This window comes from Alligator sinensis, unplaced genomic scaffold (genome assembly GCF_000455745.1).
Source record: "Alligator sinensis unplaced genomic scaffold, ASM45574v1 scaffold107_3, whole genome shotgun sequence".
Classification (NCBI taxonomy): domain Eukaryota; kingdom Metazoa; phylum Chordata; order Crocodylia; family Alligatoridae; genus Alligator; species Alligator sinensis.
This window is the reverse complement of record NW_005842578.1, coordinates 171046-189113: the sequence shown is the minus strand read 5'-3', so window position 1 is coordinate 189113 and position 18068 is coordinate 171046. Positions and strand designations below refer to the sequence as shown.

Here is an 18068-nt window from a genome sequence, read left to right as displayed (position 1 = left end):
GTGTCTCCAGTTATCCGTAGCGCACACATGCACAGCCCAGTAAAATGTTGATGGGAACCTGGTCAGTCAAGAGATTCTTCCACACTTCTGTTCTTCCCCACCCTCTCTCTCCCCTTGTGTGAGTGAAGGAGGTCTGTTACAGCAGAGCTAGGTGCAATATACCCAGCTGCCCTGGCTTAGCATTTTCTTTTTGGAAGTATCCCCTAAAGCAACAGTACTCAGCCTTTTGGTGCCATGGGCTGAGTGGCAGGAGGCTGTTGCACAGGTCCCAAGTGTGCACCACGTGCCAGAAGCAGGCTCCATTCTGCTTCCCGTGGCCCCATGCTCCCAGCTGGATTGGACCCTGTGCCAGAAAACAGGGCCCCACACTGCAGGATCGGGTCAAGCACTGCCATGAGCCGGGCCTGATGCATTGATCTAGCGTGCTACCTGGCCAGTGGGTCCCTACGGTTCCAGAAATTTGGCAGTAGGGGTGTGGCAAGCGCTCTCACTGCTCCCCCATCCCCAAGTTTTCGGACCCAGGGGAACCCTTATGGGCCACATGGCAGGGCTCCACGGGTCAAGGGTTGAGAACCTCTGCTCTAAGGCACAGGTACTCAGAACTCCAAGGCACTTCACTAGTCTGGAAATTCGGTAGCAGGGGAGCAGTGGCAATTAATAATGCCACCACTTCCCCCACTGCTAAAATTTCCAAGCCTCACAGGCCAGATAAGGTGATTCTGTGTGCAGGACTGGGGCAGGAGCCTGGTATGTGGGGACTGATCAGGGCTGAGGACTGACTTTGCACCACTCATCTGGCCCTTGGGCACCACTGCTTTAAAAGAACATAGAGCCTTCCAAGAATAGCTCTTACTGAGGTACAAACATACCTGTCTCCTGAGACGGTGATCAAGTGTTTGCAATCATAAGTGAACTTCATCCCAGTGACAATTTCTGTAACAGAGAAAGGCAGGTCTCAGGTTCAAAAAAGCCACTATATCAGGTAGTAAGTTGTCAATACTATTCAAGAGCATTTGAAGAAGTTAATAAAAGGCAAATTCTTGCCTTACTTAATGAGTGGACTGATGATTTCTCTTTCGCATGGAACTCTCCTTTATTTTAGCATTTTGGACTATATTCTATACAGTAATAACAGTAACATAAAAGGAAGCACGGTAACGTGGTCTCTCCAATTAGACCATACATGCCATGCACCAATGCAACAAATTTATACCCGGGGAGGGGATTAATTAAAAATGATTTAACCCAATTGGAGTATCTTTGAACGGAGGACAATGAAAACGGAGAGTCCAGCGGAGGGCAACAAAACTGCCTGTGGGGCTGGGGGACATGACTGGGGAGGAGAGGCTGAGGGAACTGGGCTGATTTAGTCTGCGGAAGAGAAGACAGAGGGGGACTGAATAGCAGCCTTCAGCTCCCTGCAGGGGGGTTGCAAAGAGGATGCAGCTGGGCTGTCTCAGTGGGGGCAGATGACAGGACAAGGAGCAAGGCTCAAGTTGCAGCAAGGGAAGTTGAGGTTGGATATTAGGAAAAACTCACGAGGAAGCACTGGACCAGGTTACCTAAACAGGTGGTGGAGTCTCCATCCTGGGAGGTTTTTAAGTCCCAGCTTGACAAAGCCTTGGCTGGGATGGTGTAGTTGGGGCTGGTCCTACTTTGAGCAGGGGGTTGGACTAGATTTGACCTCCTGAGGTTCCTTTCAACACTCATTTTCTATGAACAAAGACTGTGCATCTCACTGGAAAGGCTCTAATTAAGTTCCCAGCTCCTACTGGTAACATCGTCTCTTCCTATATAATCAGATTACTGCATGCAAGCAAACTCCAAATATTATACAGCAAAATAAAAGCAGGACACTGACATATTGGAACCTGTTACATTAATTTAAACAGGACTAAGTAAATGTGTTAGAAAAAGCTGCATGTTTGGAGTTTAGCAATAAGAATATTCTAGAGGAAGTAAGCTATATAAATGTGATTAGGTTCAACTGAGATGATGTCATGCCAACCTTCTATTTTAAATGTCTTTGCCGTTGTTTCTTAATTATTAATTAAATTAATCACTCTGGTACATGACTGCATCTAAAAAATTTCACCTGGGTTAAAATACTGCTTTGGGGAATTTACAAAATTTAGTATAATTTATATATCCTTTATGTTGGTAGTTTTCAAATCCCAGCTGAAGTGACTAAAAGCCAAGTGATTCATACCACTGATACCGTTCCTGAGCTAAGCACATCTAATCATGAGACCGGAGGGAGGGACTCGAACCTGAATGTCCATACATCTTGGCCACACAGTCACCGGACTGGAAATCAATAATCGAGATACTCTTATCAGAGCAGCTTGTTGCTAAGAAAGTTCCCAAGGGATCCAGCTGCACCTGTAGAAAAATGAATCAATACAGGCCATTAGACATGCACAAATATATCTGCCTATTTACAAGGATGAGAAACTGCCTGATGTCTCCCCCAACACCCCCCCAAAAATCTAGAAGGCACAGGGTAAGTCACCAAGAATTAGAAACCTCCAGAAATTTCCGTCATGAACACAACCCCGTTGTGTTTTGAGGATTCACAGCATGTCCTGGATGCTTTCTTGTATTTTGCTGCATTGGTGCGTGGCATGTATGGTCTCACTGGAGAAACCACATTACCCTGCGTCCATTTATGTTACTCTTATCACTGTACAGATTATGTGCGCTTTCTGTATACCCTTATGGGTTTGGATAGGATTCACTCAAGGAAGGGGAGTGGGTTTCCAACAATTTCCACTATGGCATTTGTCCCCTCTGCTGGTCCACTATAACCCATCTTGGATCAATTTCTGAACAAGCTGCAAAACCCACCGCTTCCCTCCCACCAGGCCACGCCACATATGGACTTCTGAAAACCACAGAAAATTCAGGCTGGAAGGGACCTCAGGAGGTCACGTCTAGTCCAACCGCCTCCTCAAAGCAGGACCAGCCCCAACTACATCATCCGACCCAAGGCTTTGTCTAGCAGCGTTTTAAACACCTCCAAGGGTTCATATCATTCATAGCTTCACAACGCTGGGAGAGAATTCCCATCATCCCTCGCAGAGCACGATCCATTTCCCCAGCTCACAAGTCTCGACAGGACGAGATGGCAATGCCTCCAAGCTGGATCGTGCTGCTTTAAAAAGGAGATGCTACACTGTCTGTCTTTGTATTGCTGGTTTGCATATTAGAATCGTGTCCCCAGGACAAGTTTGAAGGTGGCATATACAATACCATAACAGTTAATCCCTTACCTTCAGGAGCGACCCATCATCGCTTTGAGAACCTTTGTAACAGCACTTCTGCTTTCCACTTGCAGTATGGTACACCCTGAAGGAAAGTCATTGTGGATTGTAACTGGCACACAGGTGCTGTCAGACAGTAGTTTTACTAAGAGGCTAGATGATGGATTTGTATAGGATGGTTGGGTAGGGCTGATCCTGCCTCAGGCAGGGGGCTGGATTAGATGTGACCTCTGGAGGTCTCTTCCAGACCCACTTCTCTACACGTCTATGCTTTCTGATCACTTGTTCCAGACTAGGCTGCACCAAGGCTCCTGCTGGGCCTCGAACCCAGAGGGTCCCAACTAGAGGGTTTGGCCCCTCTGCTCAGTCAGATTGACTGTCATATCTAGGGCCAGGGAGGAATTTTACCCCATGGTCAGACTGGTATGGACTGGAGTGGGGGGGGGTTGCCTTCTTCTAGCAGGAGCCATGGCCTCTTCCTGGGAACTCTTGAGCTTCCATTAACAACCTTTTATAGCAGCAGGATGTTGGCTGCCCAGGCAGGTGTGATGTCTCCCTGCTTTCCCTGTGGCAGGTATGATGTCTTGTGGTTTTGTGAGGGTTGACTGCATAGTTTTGCTAAGAGGTTAGACAATGGATTTGTCTGGGATAGTTTGGACAGGGACGATCCTGCCTCAGGCAGGAGGTTGGAACAGACTCATTCACCTGACGTTTCTATCCTGACAGGCTACAGCAACATATTTCTCGGTTATATCGACATCCATGTCATACAGGGTGTTTTTCTCGGCAACGTGATGAGTTCTGACAAAATTAATCCCATCCGCCACCTGTGGTAACAAGGAGGTGAAACCGAGACGCTCATTTAGTAGGGACACAACCTCTTCCGCTTTCCTCCCCGTGACTCTGGATTGATTCCATCTGTTTACAAGCACCATTTTTAGAAACCCTCCCACAGATCTTGGGCAACACACTGGCTGAACTCCAGGTAACCCAATAAATCCAAAATAGCCGAGAGCAACTAGAAACAACGTCTTAGGCCAGTGGTGTTCAACTCTCCGGCTCCAGGGGACAGGAGAGCAGTGCAGGGACAGTCTGGGGGTCTGATCCTCCATGGGATTGGTCTGTGGGTGTGATCTGGTGTGCCAGCACAACCCTGTGCACTGGATCTGGTCAATGTAGCTAATGTGATCTGGGTCATGGGACTCTCTGCAAGTCTGGGCACCTGGCAGCAGGGGAGCAGTGGCAGCAATTAATCCTGCTTCCACACCCCACCACATTTATGGACCCGTGGAGGCCTGGATGACACTGCTCCATGGGCCAAATCTGATCCACAGGCCACAGGTTGAGCAACACTGTCTTCGACTTTAACAATTTATTAATAAATTGATTTGGGGGTGATTTTCCAAATTACAGTATAGCTTCAAACTGACCCACATGATTTTGCTAGAGAACCCCTTTCTCCAAGAACACTCTCTTACTTTTTGTGCACTGCGGAAATAAATGCTTTTGTCAGCCCCACAGCTTATTAGCTGTACTTCTCCGTTACCTAGAAAAGAATGAAGGGAAAATGAAGATATCAGGAGACCTCAGCGCTTACTTTCAGCTGGCAGGGGGGCTCACTGCACTGGTCCCTTTGGAAGAAGGAAATAAAAGGGAAGAAAACTAGAATCTTTTTAAAAACATAACACTTAAAAACCCCAATGCCAGATAGTGGGTAATAACAGATGTCAAGTTTATCCTGGGTCTGACTGTCTCCATGTATCAGAATAAGCATGGAAATTTGCAACTTGAACAGCAAATAACTTGAATTAGCTCCGATTGTCCCAGGAAAAACAAAAACAAAAAAAGGTATCTCAGATATTTCACAGGCACTTCAAGTGGGACAAGAACAGGAGAAGCTGTCGTTCTGTAGGATTCCAGGATGTCCGTCTGTAGGGTCCCAGAATAATAAGCTTTGTCCCAGGAGAAACCTGACATCTGTTTTTCGCCAGTGCCAGCTGATCTAGGTCGTCATAGCCCTACAGAAGTCAACACAGCAAGTTTATACTTGTATCTGGCCACTGCTCTTCAGTAATAGAGTTATAAGAATGCATGGCAAAAATAGTTGGGAGCCTAAATAAGCAGCAAATCTATATGGAACATGTCCTTCAATTAAGGCAGCGATCAAAGTTGGTTGATAAGCCAGCCTGTAGCAAACAAGTTAAATCGACTGAGCAGAAAAAAGGGTTGCCTTTTAAATGGGGGGGTGGGGGTGGGGGGGTGGAAATACTACAAAAAGTAAAGAAATCTTTTTAATGCCTTCCTCAGGATGGCATCAGGATGGTAGGATGGGATGACGACTTAACATGAGCAGCCACAAATGTACAAGGTGACCAAGGTCAATCACACAGATGCTATGCTGAAATGTATCCTCATGAGCATAGAGGTAATTAGCTGTGTTAATTTGAAGTCAGTCTAATTAAATACGACATTAAATCAAACTTTATAGACTAAGACCTATATAATTAAATAAGACATAAGATAGGTCTTAGTCTGTAAAGGTGCACTTCAACCCCATGAATATATGATTTCCACTTTCGCACCGAGAATTATCAAAGAAAATAGAAGAGGAATCTCGAAAGCCGACTTGGAGCTTGGAAACTTACCGGCAAATTTTACAGCTGTTATGGCTGATGAGTGATCATCTAGAGTTTGCTCCAGTCTGTAATATTTATCTACATTTAGCACGTGAATCAGCCGATCTCTGCTGGCGGAAGCCAGGAGCGCCATTCCTAGAGGTATTCAAAGACATCATTCTCCTCACCGTTTTTTTAAAAGCCACACCCACTTTATAGGTCACAGCTCGGGCTGCCAACCCTCCAGGACTGCCCCGGCATCTCCGGGAATTGGATATAAATCTCCAGGGGATGCCGAGAGTCACCTAGAGATAACTCATAGGGCATTCATTAAAATTAATATTAAACATTGAATCCGATTTATACCAGTGGGTTTTTTAAATGTAATAGTCATGCGCCTTCCTGACAAGGTCTATGCGCTGTAATCCATAACTGACACATGGAAGCACGTGGGCACATTGGCGCTGTGGGCACGCTGGTGTTCCGGAAACCTCCCAGAATAAATTAAAAGAGAGTTGGCAACCCTAGCCATAGCTAAAAAGTTACTATGCAAAAAGACCTTTAGACAGAAAAAAAGAGCTTATGAGTAAAATAAGTTACTGCATGTGCATCTCTTCCCATTAAATATATTAAGAAAGATGCTGTGTAAAAGTAGAAAAATGTGGTCCCCAACTGCATCCCCCCAACACCAAAAAAGGAAAAAAAAGAGAAGTAGAAAATTATCTTGTAGCTTATAAAATCAAAGCTGTGGAATGTAAAATCACTGAAATAAGAGTCAAATGAAAATCAAAATAATAAAAGCGTATCTTTGAGAGGTGCGTCTTATACAATATATGCCAGAAAACATTATATTTAAAATAAGAACTCATCAACAGAAAACAATTGCAACAGAATTAACATTTCACATCATTTCTAAAATTATGTGTAGCTTAGAATGGAAAAAGCACAAATAGCCTTCAATGATATTTTTAGCAGCATCTGTGTGTTCAGTTGGGATTCTGTCATCTTCCCCCCACCCAATTACACTTTAGAATCAGTTTTCAAAAAAGAAAGACTCTCTTACCAGTTTCTGGTTTGGAATACTCCAAGCAGAGAACTTCCGAATCATGGGCTTCTACTTTAACCACTTCATGCATAAATTGTAGCTCATGTATCCTACGACGGAAAGGCACAGTTAAAAGTCTTCTGAACTAAAGCCAGCAATGCTCCTATGCATTTGCCAAGTAGACCCATGGAGGCAACAGAGAGATATACCAGGGCTAGAAATCCGCCTTAAAGAACTCATCTATTTACATGGCTCATCAAAAAGGGAAACGAACATTGTAAATCAAGTCACCTAGAGTGCAGAGAGAAGAGTGTCGGTTGCCAAAGGGCTCATTAAGCCAGTGAACTTAGCAGGAACTAATTGCTGGGAACTGAAATCAGGCAAGTTCAAACCTAGAAATTAGGCTTCTTGTTTACAGAGAAGGAAATTAACCATTGGAATAAGTCCTGTGGGAAATAATGGAGCCTTTGTTCCTTGATGTAGAATCATACAAAAGGAGGGTTGGAAAGGGCCTCTGGAGGTCACATCTAGTCCAACCCCCTGCTCAACGCAGGACCAGACAACCACATCATCCCAGCCAAGGATCTGACTACCTGGGACTCAAAAACCTCCTAGGATGGAGACCCCACCACCTCTCTGAGGAGCCTGCTCGAGCACTTCACCACCCTCCTCGTGAGAAAGTTTTTCCTAATATCCAACCTCAACTTCCCCTGCTGCAACTTGAGCCCATTGCTCCTTGTCCTGTCATCTGCCCCCTCTGAGAACAGCGGGGGGCAGATGACAGAATAGAGACTGCATTTGAATAGACACTAGACTCCTTATTCCAGAAAGCAAGGACTTTGCAACTGGGGTGCCTCACAGAGCCAGAAATTCAAGGCAAGGTATAAAAATCATAGCCCTGGCAACTGCCCATTCAAAATCCATTGGGCTGCCCGAGACACAGCACCAGGTAGTGCAGGTATTTAACAATACACCACAAGTTTTTTGCCACTCGAGGGTTAGAGGATGCTGTTCCAACCCCCGACATGAGATGCCTTGTCCTCTATTAGGACTGGAGGCTATATCTATTTCCGTTGCTGGAAAAGTTAGTATTTTCAGGTCAAACTGATGTCACCATCTTGGGGTTATATACTGCTGGCTATCATCCTGGTGTCTAAGTACCTACCACGTAAAAATCAGCCATCGTCTTAGTGGGAATTTTTTTTGATTCATTGGTTTTCTTTTTCAGGATCAAAACACTGCTTGCGGGGTAACTGAGGTAGAAGGGAAGCAGCAAAGATTATCATTCTTAGTGTGGAAAGGCTTTATGTCTAGAACCTGTTGAATTTGATGATCAATAACTCATGACTAACAGGACTCTTAATGGCACTGAATCAAGAGTGACACTGCTAAAAACGTTCTGCTTCCTGCTGCCTGTTCAACATGCAACACCAATCAGTGATACTTACCTCAAGTTGCCTCCTCGGTCACCTGAAGCCAAGTGCTGGCCGTCGGGGCTGACCTGCATCACACGAACACCCGATTTCACATCAAGGTAGCCTGCATTTTCGCCCCGGTCGGGCACATTGGTTGGGTCTTGCAGATGCTGAGTGTTGTTGTCCACATAGATCACTTTCAGCAAGGTCTTTAAAAGGTGAAGGGGGTGGGGAGGCAGAGAGAGCAGGCTGCATAATTACTATAATAAAAATACCAAAACATGCAATGACAGTCCTTGGAAAAAACAAGGATTTTAGAGTTTCCCCGGCTAGACTGGAAGGTGTGGGACCCTTTATCTCAAGTTAGAGATTAGGAAGAACTTGATGATGAAGGTGATCAAGCACTGGAACAAGTTGTGGAATCATCATCCCCAGAAATAATTTCCAAGAGCAGGCTAGACAGGTACTTGACCGAGAGGGTTTAGTCAGGGCTGATCCTGCCCTACACAGGGGACACATGAGGTACCACACGAGGTACCTTCCAGCCCCATTTTCCTGTGATCCTAAGAGTCAACATTGAGAGACCTCAAGGCATGTAATAAAAATGACTCCATCAAGGAACGCATAAGTGAAATCCTAGTTCAAGGCTTCTGAAATCACCCCCCTGTATTTTCATGGTGCTTGTCAAACAGGAATACCAACCTCCCGCAGGCATCAAGAAACAGAAATTGTGCCTATTCCAAAAGTCCATGAAGCACAGAAGAGAAGGTGAAGACTTCCAGCCTTATTTGTAACTTCTAACTCATCAACCCAAGGAGGCAAAAATCTATTATATGCTCTTGCTTCATCTGAACCAGAGAAGGAAACAGGGACTGTTTCTATAGTCAGACAATCAGTAATGATTCCCCTCTATTCAGCACTGGGGAGGCCACATCTGGAGTCCCGTGTCCAGTTTTGGGCCCCCCACTGCAGAAAGGATGGGGACAAATTCAAGAAAGTTCAGCGGAGGGCAATGTGCATGGTTCAGGGGCGGGGGGACAGGACTGGTGAGGAGAGGCTGAGGGAACTGGGCTGATTGAGTCTGCAGAAGAGAAGACCGAGGGGGATTGAATAGCAAGCTTCTCCTCCCTGCAGGGGGGTTGCAAAGAGGATGGAGCTGGCCTGGTCTCATTGGGGTCAGACGACAGGACAAGGAGCAATGGGCTCAAGTTGCAGCAAGGGAGGTTTAAGTTGGATATTAGGAAAAACTCTCTCACGAGGAGGGCAGTGAAGCACTGGAACAGGTTACCTAGAGAGGTGGAGGAGTCTCCAACCTTGGTGGTTTTTAAGATCCAGGTAGACAAAGCTTGGCTGGGAAGATGGAGTTGGGGCTGGTCCTCCTTTGAGCAGGGGGCAGGACTAGATGTAACCTCTGGAGGTCCCTTCAACCCTTGTTTTGTACAATCATCAGGAAACCCAGGTTCTTTAGATACCCATTTAAAACAAGGCTCTTAAATTCGACTGAAAATTAAGAAGTAATTCATCCTGGGTCAGACAATACTAAGTTTAAAAGGCAAAGATATATGAATTAGTGTCTCGGCAAGAGGAAGGGACTGCTGAAGAATGGTATCGAAACTTCTACCACTGCCCCACTTTCCTGGCCAAAAAGTTCTTCCCAGCCATCCCAGAGCCCTGGACAAAAGGGAAACATTAGACTCTCTCTAACATTAACTACGTTTTCCTGTTTCTCACAGTCTTTACGACTCATATGTTACAGATTTACTGGCTTCAGCCACCAGCATTTGTTAACAAAAGAGAGCTCTGATGCTTACATCACTGTAGATGTTCTTCTGGAAGTCAGATCTTGTGCCGTTTTCCAAGTTCCAAATTCGAATGGTGTTATCCGATGAGCACGTCAGAAAAGATCCCGGAGGCAAACAGGATTGGTGATCCTCCAACTCGGGGTAAACCTACGCATTGCCACCACAAAAAGAGGGGTTGAGTGCGCACAGCGAGATGAACCTTCATTTAATATTCTAAAACTGTCAGTCTCAACCAGGATCCAAACCCTCTGGTTGGTCTTGTTGTGGGCTTTCTAAGCTCTTTGCAGGTGAAGGACTGCACTAGTATTTTGCTGGAGTAAAAAAAAAAAAATATATATATATATATATATATATACACACAAGTGACAGCAAAGAGCTGACATATTCCAAGGGGGGATTAGAGTCTGAGTCTAACTCCAGAGCACCCTTAAAAGGATCTCATGGCACCAGGGTGTTGTGGCACCGTGGTTGAGAATCACTGGGATGGAGAGTACATTAAAGCTTTCACATAGCAGAGGACTTCCATCTTACCTCGATGTTCCACACAAAGGAACTGTGGAAGAGGTCCGACCACACTTTCCCCACTTTGCTGGTGTCTTTGACATCCCAGACATATACGCTGTGGTCTTTGTATACGCAAGACAGCCACTGATTGCGTGGGTCGAATGCCAAGGCGATGGCATCTGGACAGACAGAATCCGGCCGTCTTACAGGAAGAGTTGGAGAAAGAGTTGTTCTTTAAAGGCACCATAAAATCTGCTGTTTTAGTTTGCAACTTCTGCTCCCAATATACCCAGACTCCACCCCTCTCAGAGCCTGTCAGATCCCTTTAAACATACATAGTCCATATAGAATTTTTGTACCTTGGTTCTGGTTCTTTGGCTACATCAGCACCCAAGTAATGCGGCTTGGGTAGGTCGGTGAGATAGTGCATGTTATGGGAATGAAAGATCCTCACGGTGCCATTGGCACAGCCACAAAAGATAAACTTCTCACTAACGCAGATGCAGTTTGCTTGCGAAACCTGAAGCAAGGAGTACCCACACACAATGGATACAATTTTAAACACACCAGGCATGGTACTTAGTTATCTAATACCGTATGTCACACACCTCCAAATAAAACACATTATGCTTTGGCTGATTGTTCCAGTCACAGCCAAAAAACTGGCTGCAGCTCACTCGCCCTCAGCCAACTCACTGGCTGCTTCCAGCAAGTTAGTTTTAACATTCTCACAGCCACTGCCAAATTGACAGCAGCTTTTGGCTGTTCATAAAATCATAGAAAATGAGGGTTGAAGGGACCTCAGAGGTCACATCTAGTCCAAGCCCTGCTCAGAGCAGGACCAGCCCCAACTAGATCATCCCAGCCACGGCTTTGTCAAATTGGGTCTTCAAAACCTCCAAGGATGGAGAATCCACCTTTCTAGGTAGTCTGTTCCTGTGCTTTACTATCCTCCTTGTCAGAAAGGTGTTTCTTATATTTAACCTCAACTTCCCTTGCTGCAGCCTGAGCCCATTGCTCCTTGTCCTGTCATCTGCCCCCACTGAGAGCAGTCCAGCTCTATTTGGAATCACCCTTCAAAGAGCTGAAGGCTGCTATCAAATCATCCTTCATTGCCATCAAATACTACAGAAGCTGGGAGTTCAGCCAGATGCAAAAAGTGGTTGGACACATTCTTGGAGGAAAGGGGTACTGAGGGCTCTTGGGCATGGGAGTGGGGGGCATGGACTCCAAATGAGAGCTTCCTAGACCTTTAATGCTGGAGGCTGAAAGCAGGAGAGAAACAATACGTATTGCTGACAAGAACCAAGGTGTCAGAAACCAAACAGAAGAGTTTTACCCCCACAGTTCAACCTCTCACCTTCAAATCAATCCATTTTTCCAACATGCGCTTCTCATTGAATTGACAAAGGAGCCCTGAGTATGAAACACAAAAAGTATTGCCCAGCATCTTCCCCTGGCCACAGGCCACGCCGCAAAAGATGTTATTGTGAAGTTCACCCAGAAGGCCAGAGCGACCAACCAGAGGCACGGTCTCCTTGATCTGTAATTACACATAATGCAATGGTATTAGATGCAGTCAGTGCACTTTAATTACTAATGGACTGATGATTTGAAGGAGGGGGTGTCAAGCCTACAGCCCACAGTCCAGGGAATTTGGGGGTATGGCTAGTGGGGGAGCGGGCAGGGACTGCCACAGAATCTGGGACCTCACTGAAGGTGGCTGCTTGCCCACAGATCTGGCCTGTGAGGAGCTCCATGCTCCCGATCCAACCTGGGCACAGGGCAAGTGTGACACCCCCGATTCTGGTATTTCACATGCACTAAGCAAACTTCATAGCAGCCCTAGGGGGCAAGTCATTACATTCTCTTCAGCAGCCGGGAAAGCAGTAGGGTCTCTCCTATACTTTCTAGAATTGTGTAGGTCTGCAACCGTCAGAGGCAAACAACACGTTCAGGATGATTAAGGGAACTGTGAACAAAACTGAAAGCATCATGATGCCTCTTTATAAATCCATGGTGCATCCATACTTTGAATACCGTGCCCAGTTCTGGTCCCTGCACCAAAGGGATATAAAGACTCAAGCTCTAAAGAAGGGCAACAAGGATGATGGGTGCTACGGAGGGGCTTCCCTAGGAGGAAAGACTAAACTGAGGAGGCCTGGCCTTTTCAGAAGAGAGATGTTTGAGGGGGAACAAGACAAGGGTTTACAACATACTAAAGGGACAAAGAGGAAGTCAACAGAGATTTATTCTTGGCTGTCTCTCACCAGACAAGAACGAGGGGTCATGGCATGAAACGAGCAGGCTGGCAGTTTAAAACGAACACAAGGACATTCTTTTCTACCCAGTGTGGAATGGAAGTGTGGAGCTCGTGGCCACCAGATGTGAGGGAAGCTGAGAGTTTAGCCAAATTCACAAGGGAACTGGAGACATTCTTGAGGGAAAGGGTCAAGTGTAGCTACTGAGCATAGGAGTGAGGGAGACAACCCCTGAATAAGAACTTTCTAGACCTTAAATATCAGAGGCTGCACGTGAAAGGGAAACAGTGGGAAAAAACCCTGCTCATGTTAACCAAATCAAATTTTTGCCTATTGCTTTTAATCTTATGTATTTTCTTGAGTTTTGCATTGCCTTAAGAAACTCCATTTTGTATTGCTCTGTAGCTTGACATAAGTGCTCGACCTCTGTATGCTGTGTGTGTGAGAGAGAATGGGCGAGAGTGTGTCTGTGGAAAAGGAAAACATCAGCCGGCAACTGGCTGAAGAACGCAGACAGATAAATGACCAAAACAAGAAGAATCCACCCCAGAACAGCGAGAGAAGAACGGCAATCGACCTTCGAGGAAGAACACAGTGATAACCCAGAGGACTGGGTGAATTGACAAGGCTATAAAAGATGGGGCGAACGTATCGATTTTGGGTCTTGTTCTGCGTGTCATCCTGGAACATCGGTTCGTCTGACGAGATGGACCGGCAGGAGCCCGGCTCTTACTTGTGATCAACTTGGCTGGCTAGTAAGTCAATCCAAGCACTGATAAGACTGGTAACGTATACCAGCGCTGAACAGAAATTGGGGTATGAATGTGGGGTGTGTGCATTAAGCGCTTACTCAATAAACGCGGCATCTAGCCTTATCCTCCCCTCATAAGGTCTCGCTCGTGATTTAAGCAATTAGCAATCTGTGTAACTCAGACCCAGTTCGCTCTCCCTTTTGGCATCTGCTCTCTGCCACTGAGTGACACGGGAGATTGGGCAAGATGGACCTGTGGTCTGACCCAGTGACAGTTCTTACGTACCAAATAACTCTGCCCTGCCATTAACGTACTGCTTCCTGGCCCCTTTCATCCAAATTCAAAACAAGGCTCACCTTCACTTCTCTTGGCGCGTCCAAAAACCAGAATTTAACATGGCGGTGGCCAACGGTGACGAAGTAGCTGTCCTCCGAAAAGGATATTGCCATGACCTTGCAAGAAACTTTGTTTGAGGCGAGTAGAGAGTCTTTCTGCGAGGAAGACAAAAAGACTGAAATGATTCATAAGGCAACAGATCTAGGACCTGAAATGTGGAAGTTAAGCTCGAGTTTTCCATGAACAATGGGGATTTGGACATCACGCTTATGCCCGAGAGCCTGACATCAAATCCCACCAGGTGACTCAATTAACATCAGTCAAAGTCATGGAAAAGTTGACGGTAGTCTCAGTAGTCGGATCTAGTACAACCCCTTCTCAAGTAGGATCAGCCCTCCTAAACCCAAGTGTCTGTCTAATCCAGGGGTGCTCAACCTCTGCCCTGTGGATCAAGTGTGGCCTACAGAGCCTTAGAATCCAGTTCTATCAGAGAAATGGGTGGAAATACAGAACTGTATTAAACTGCTCGCCACCAAGGCAGAGGAGGGGGCAGCCTGGAACTTGCCTCGACCATGAGGATGGATTCTGAGAGCCCCGAGACCTCCCCACCCAGCAGGGAGTACGTCTATATACTCTCTGCTGGATGTGGCTGCTCTTGGTAACGTTGCCTGATTGCTAACATCCTGATGAACTGTCGTATCATTCAGAGGAACTTGCTTTGGCTTCTCTTGTGCTTCTCTGGATAAAATAAAAGCTGTTCCCGAAACATTCCAGGTGTAACAGAGCTACTGCAACCTCTACATCTTCCCAAACAAACCACATCTTGCAGGGCCTGCCAGCATTACCCAAGGGATGCATAATGTTGGATGTTGGCAGGAGATCCCCGGGAGAAACGAATTCTCCCCCGCGTCTGCAGCGACTCACCCTCCAGTCCCACACATTGACGGTCATGTCGTGCTGATAGCCCACTGACACAATGTACTTCATGTTGGGGGAAAAAGCCACGCAAGCCACGCCCTGTTTGTGCCCCTGCAGCTCCGATACTTGGGTCTTCTCCTCAACATCCCAAACTCGGACTGCCGGCCTGTGCCCGTTCTGCAAAGAGAATTCAAGTGGCGGCACGCTGGCACATCTTATGCAAAACAGAAGCACTGTCACGCTAGATCAGGGATGTCAAACTCACTCCACCCCCCACCAAAGCACAGAATCCGCACGACAGGGATTAAGGCACCACTCTGCCCCCTGCTGCTGACAGACAGCCCCAACAGGGCTCCACACCCTGGATTTTGGTGTCAGGCCCCACCCCACTTGACTCACCCCGTAACTCTTGGCCTCCCTGGCAGCCCTGCAGGCCAGACAACACAGCTCTGTGGGTCAGATCTGGCCTGTGGGCCATGTTTGACACCCCTGCATTAGATCAACCCAACGGGCCATCTAGCTTAGGATCCTTCTGCCTCTTTGTTCTGTTCTTAAATGTTAGAAATACTGTATTTTCTCATACAATATATACACCATATTTTTGAAAGGCAGAATGAAAGGGAAAAAGAGACTTTTCCAGAGTTCTGGGTGCACAGAACAGGGACACAGCCTAACCCTCACCCCCCTTTCCTGCTTAGCTAAAGCTGAAACCCTAGCTACTGCTGAAGACTGATCTCCCTGGGTGAAGCTAGAGTCTCCTGGGCCATGAAATAGGAGGAGACACAGCAAAGTTGCCAAAAGAAAGGTTAGTTAACTAGGAACATCAAGACCATTAAGAAAGAGAATGATTGTTAACACATATAGAGTGAAGAACAATAAGTCAACTGACTCCTCCAGCTGCCTGAATAGCAATGCTAGAGCTGCTGCACTGTGGAGCAGGAATCAAAGCAGGAGGTTTCTGTCCTAGGCAGAAAAGGCAGCTTGTCTGTTTAATGCACGCACCCCTATTTAGGGGGGCTGATTTGGGAGGGAAAAGGTGCATGTGGTATGTGAGAACATAAAGTAAGCATTACCAGGTCAAATGGCCAGAGTTCAAGTAGTGTCCAGCCTGGAAAGGCTTCTTCAACCCAAAAAGGTACCAAACGGACATTGTTCCTAGTGTTACTATGGGAGCCAAGAAGTTACTCCCAGATTTCAGAGCATTTGGCCTTAGCCAAAAAAGCCGAAACTTCATTACCAACAGGACTACATTAATATACTTTAGTACAACTCACTTCACCAGTGACAATGAATTTTCCATCGGGCGAGAAAGACAGAGCACTGAGTGTCTTCCTGGAAGAGAGAGAGAACATCTTCAGATTACACTGAAATGTTATTCATAACATTTACACTAGTTTAACCACCCTCACAATTCCACTTGAACCACAGACAGTAGCTATGAGCAGTGTCGCTGGTCGTACATTTAATCCGGCTTGGAGCCGAATGAGAGATTGGAAAGGGAGACTGGAAAGAGTCCGGCAGAGAGCGACATAAATGATGAAAGGCCTGGGAAGCAAGACTGATGAGAAAAGGTTGAAAGAGCTCGGGTTACTGAGTCTGGAGAAGAGAAGACCGAGGTGGGATTTGATAACAGTCTTCACATCTCTGAAGGGCGACGACAGAGGATGGGGATGGGCTTTTCTCTGCGGCTGGAGAAAGGACTAGGAGCAACAGCCTCCAGCTGCAGCAGGTGGAACCGAGGTTGGTAATGAGGAGGAACTTTCTGACTCTGAGGGTAGTCGAGCATTGGGAGAGGCTACCTAGAAAAACTGTGACATCCATGGAGATTTTCCAGAGCAGGTTGGAGACGCACACGGCTGGGGTGGGTTAATCAGGGCTGATCCTGCTGGGAGGAGCGGGGTGGACTAGACGTCACTCCTGAGGTCCCTTCCAAGCCAACTTTCCTATGATCCTATAGGTCTCAGCAGCCCAACCCCCCCCGAAAAGCACATCTGGAGACCTATATGCTATCCACATGCCAGTAGATGAAGTATTTACAATACCTGGAAGTATTAAAGATGTGTCTTTGTTTATTCTTTTGGGGATTTAAAATCACAACCACACATCTGAAACGAAAAAAAAGCAGACAAGGCATTTGCATTCCTGAACATGCAGTTTGGTTCGTAGCGGTGGCGGCTGTTGAGGAGAAGCCGCCGTCAGAGTTTGGAAGAGTCAAGGGTTTGTTGCAGAGAGAAAAAAGCCACAAGCGAAAGCAAAGATCTGGCATTTTTGGAAGAGGGGCTCGAGTGTAACGGGCCTGAGAACCCCTGATTTAGGGGCTTACAGGTACTGCAATATCAGGTCAGATCCTAGGACGGGGTGGGCAAAATGGGGCCCGCCAAGCCAGTCTATCCAGCCCCCGAGGCCCCTAAAAAATTTAGAAATTTAATATTTTTCTGCCCCTGGCTGCCCGTCACGCGGCCCTCGATGGCTTGCCAAAACTCAGTAAGTGGCCCTCTGCCCAAAATAACTGCCCGCCCCGTGCTAGCAGGAGATCTAACTTCTAGGCCCACGAGCAACCTTTACTTACGCGAGCAGCCCTATGATGTTTGCCTCCACTGACAGCAAGGCGACCAGAGCGACCAAGCCTGCGAGGAATCGGGCAGGACGGTCCCAGCACGGGAGCTGCGCGCTGCACGACTCCAGCACAGCACGGTCCCGATTCGCAGCCTTGTGCAGGGCCGCGGGTTTCCCGGTTGCCGCGGGAAACGGCAGGTTTCCCCCGCCTGCAAGGGGCTACTTGGGAGCAGATCCCGCCGGCCCCGGCCCGCGGAGGGGCTACGCCCCACTCCGCCTTCCCCCAGCAGCCCACGGGGTGGGCGATCCCCCCGCGGTTGGGGTCGCAGGCCAAGCCGCTGCTGGTTTGCGCGGTTATGCCCAGCACCTTCTCCAGCATCACCTGCCCAGAGAGAGGGGCAGTGAAGCCCAGCACCCGGGCGAGGCACCCCTATCTCCACTGCCTGCTCAGCCCCCATCCTGGCAAAGCCCCGCCCCTTTTCACCAGCCCCACCCCTTAGTGGAAATAGCCCCGCCCCTACTTCGCGTAACCCCGCCCGTCCTGTGCCTCACCCAGCCCCACCTTTATCCCCCACTAGCCCCGCCCACCGCGCTCCCGTTA

General features: G+C 47.3%; 1 protein-coding gene across 2 annotated transcripts in view; it reads right to left on the bottom strand.

Moving 5' to 3' along the window:
* WDR62 (WD repeat domain 62) overlaps positions 1–17883 on the bottom strand; it is a 35840-nt gene extending 17957 nt beyond the window's left edge. Inside the window, exons 1-17 of one of the 2 annotated variants that reach the window (XM_025214339.1) lie at positions 17740–17883; positions 16954–17016; positions 16186–16243; positions 14918–15088; positions 14014–14148; positions 12005–12187; positions 11004–11164; positions 10672–10846; positions 10150–10287; positions 8372–8547; positions 6942–7033; positions 5909–6034; positions 4742–4809; positions 3969–4090; positions 3273–3348; positions 2271–2382; positions 870–933 (exon numbers count right to left, since the gene is read on the bottom strand). In XM_025214339.1, the coding sequence (XP_025070124.1) occupies positions 870–933; positions 2271–2382; positions 3273–3348; positions 3969–4090; positions 4742–4809; positions 5909–6034; positions 6942–7033; positions 8372–8547; positions 10150–10287; positions 10672–10846; positions 11004–11164; positions 12005–12187; positions 14014–14148; positions 14918–15088; positions 16186–16243; positions 16954–17016; positions 17740–17846 (2027 nt within the window). In that variant the 5' untranslated portion in view covers positions 17847–17883. Of the gene's footprint in view, positions 1–869; positions 934–2270; positions 2383–3272; positions 3349–3968; positions 4091–4741; positions 4810–5908; positions 6035–6941; positions 7034–8371; positions 8548–10149; positions 10288–10671; positions 10877–11003; positions 11165–12004; positions 12188–14013; positions 14169–14917; positions 15089–16185; positions 16244–16953; positions 17017–17739 lie in introns of those variants that run through there. The other variant, XM_025214338.1, reaches the window with a different exon arrangement.
* Between the last annotated feature and the right edge of the window lie 185 nt (positions 17884–18068).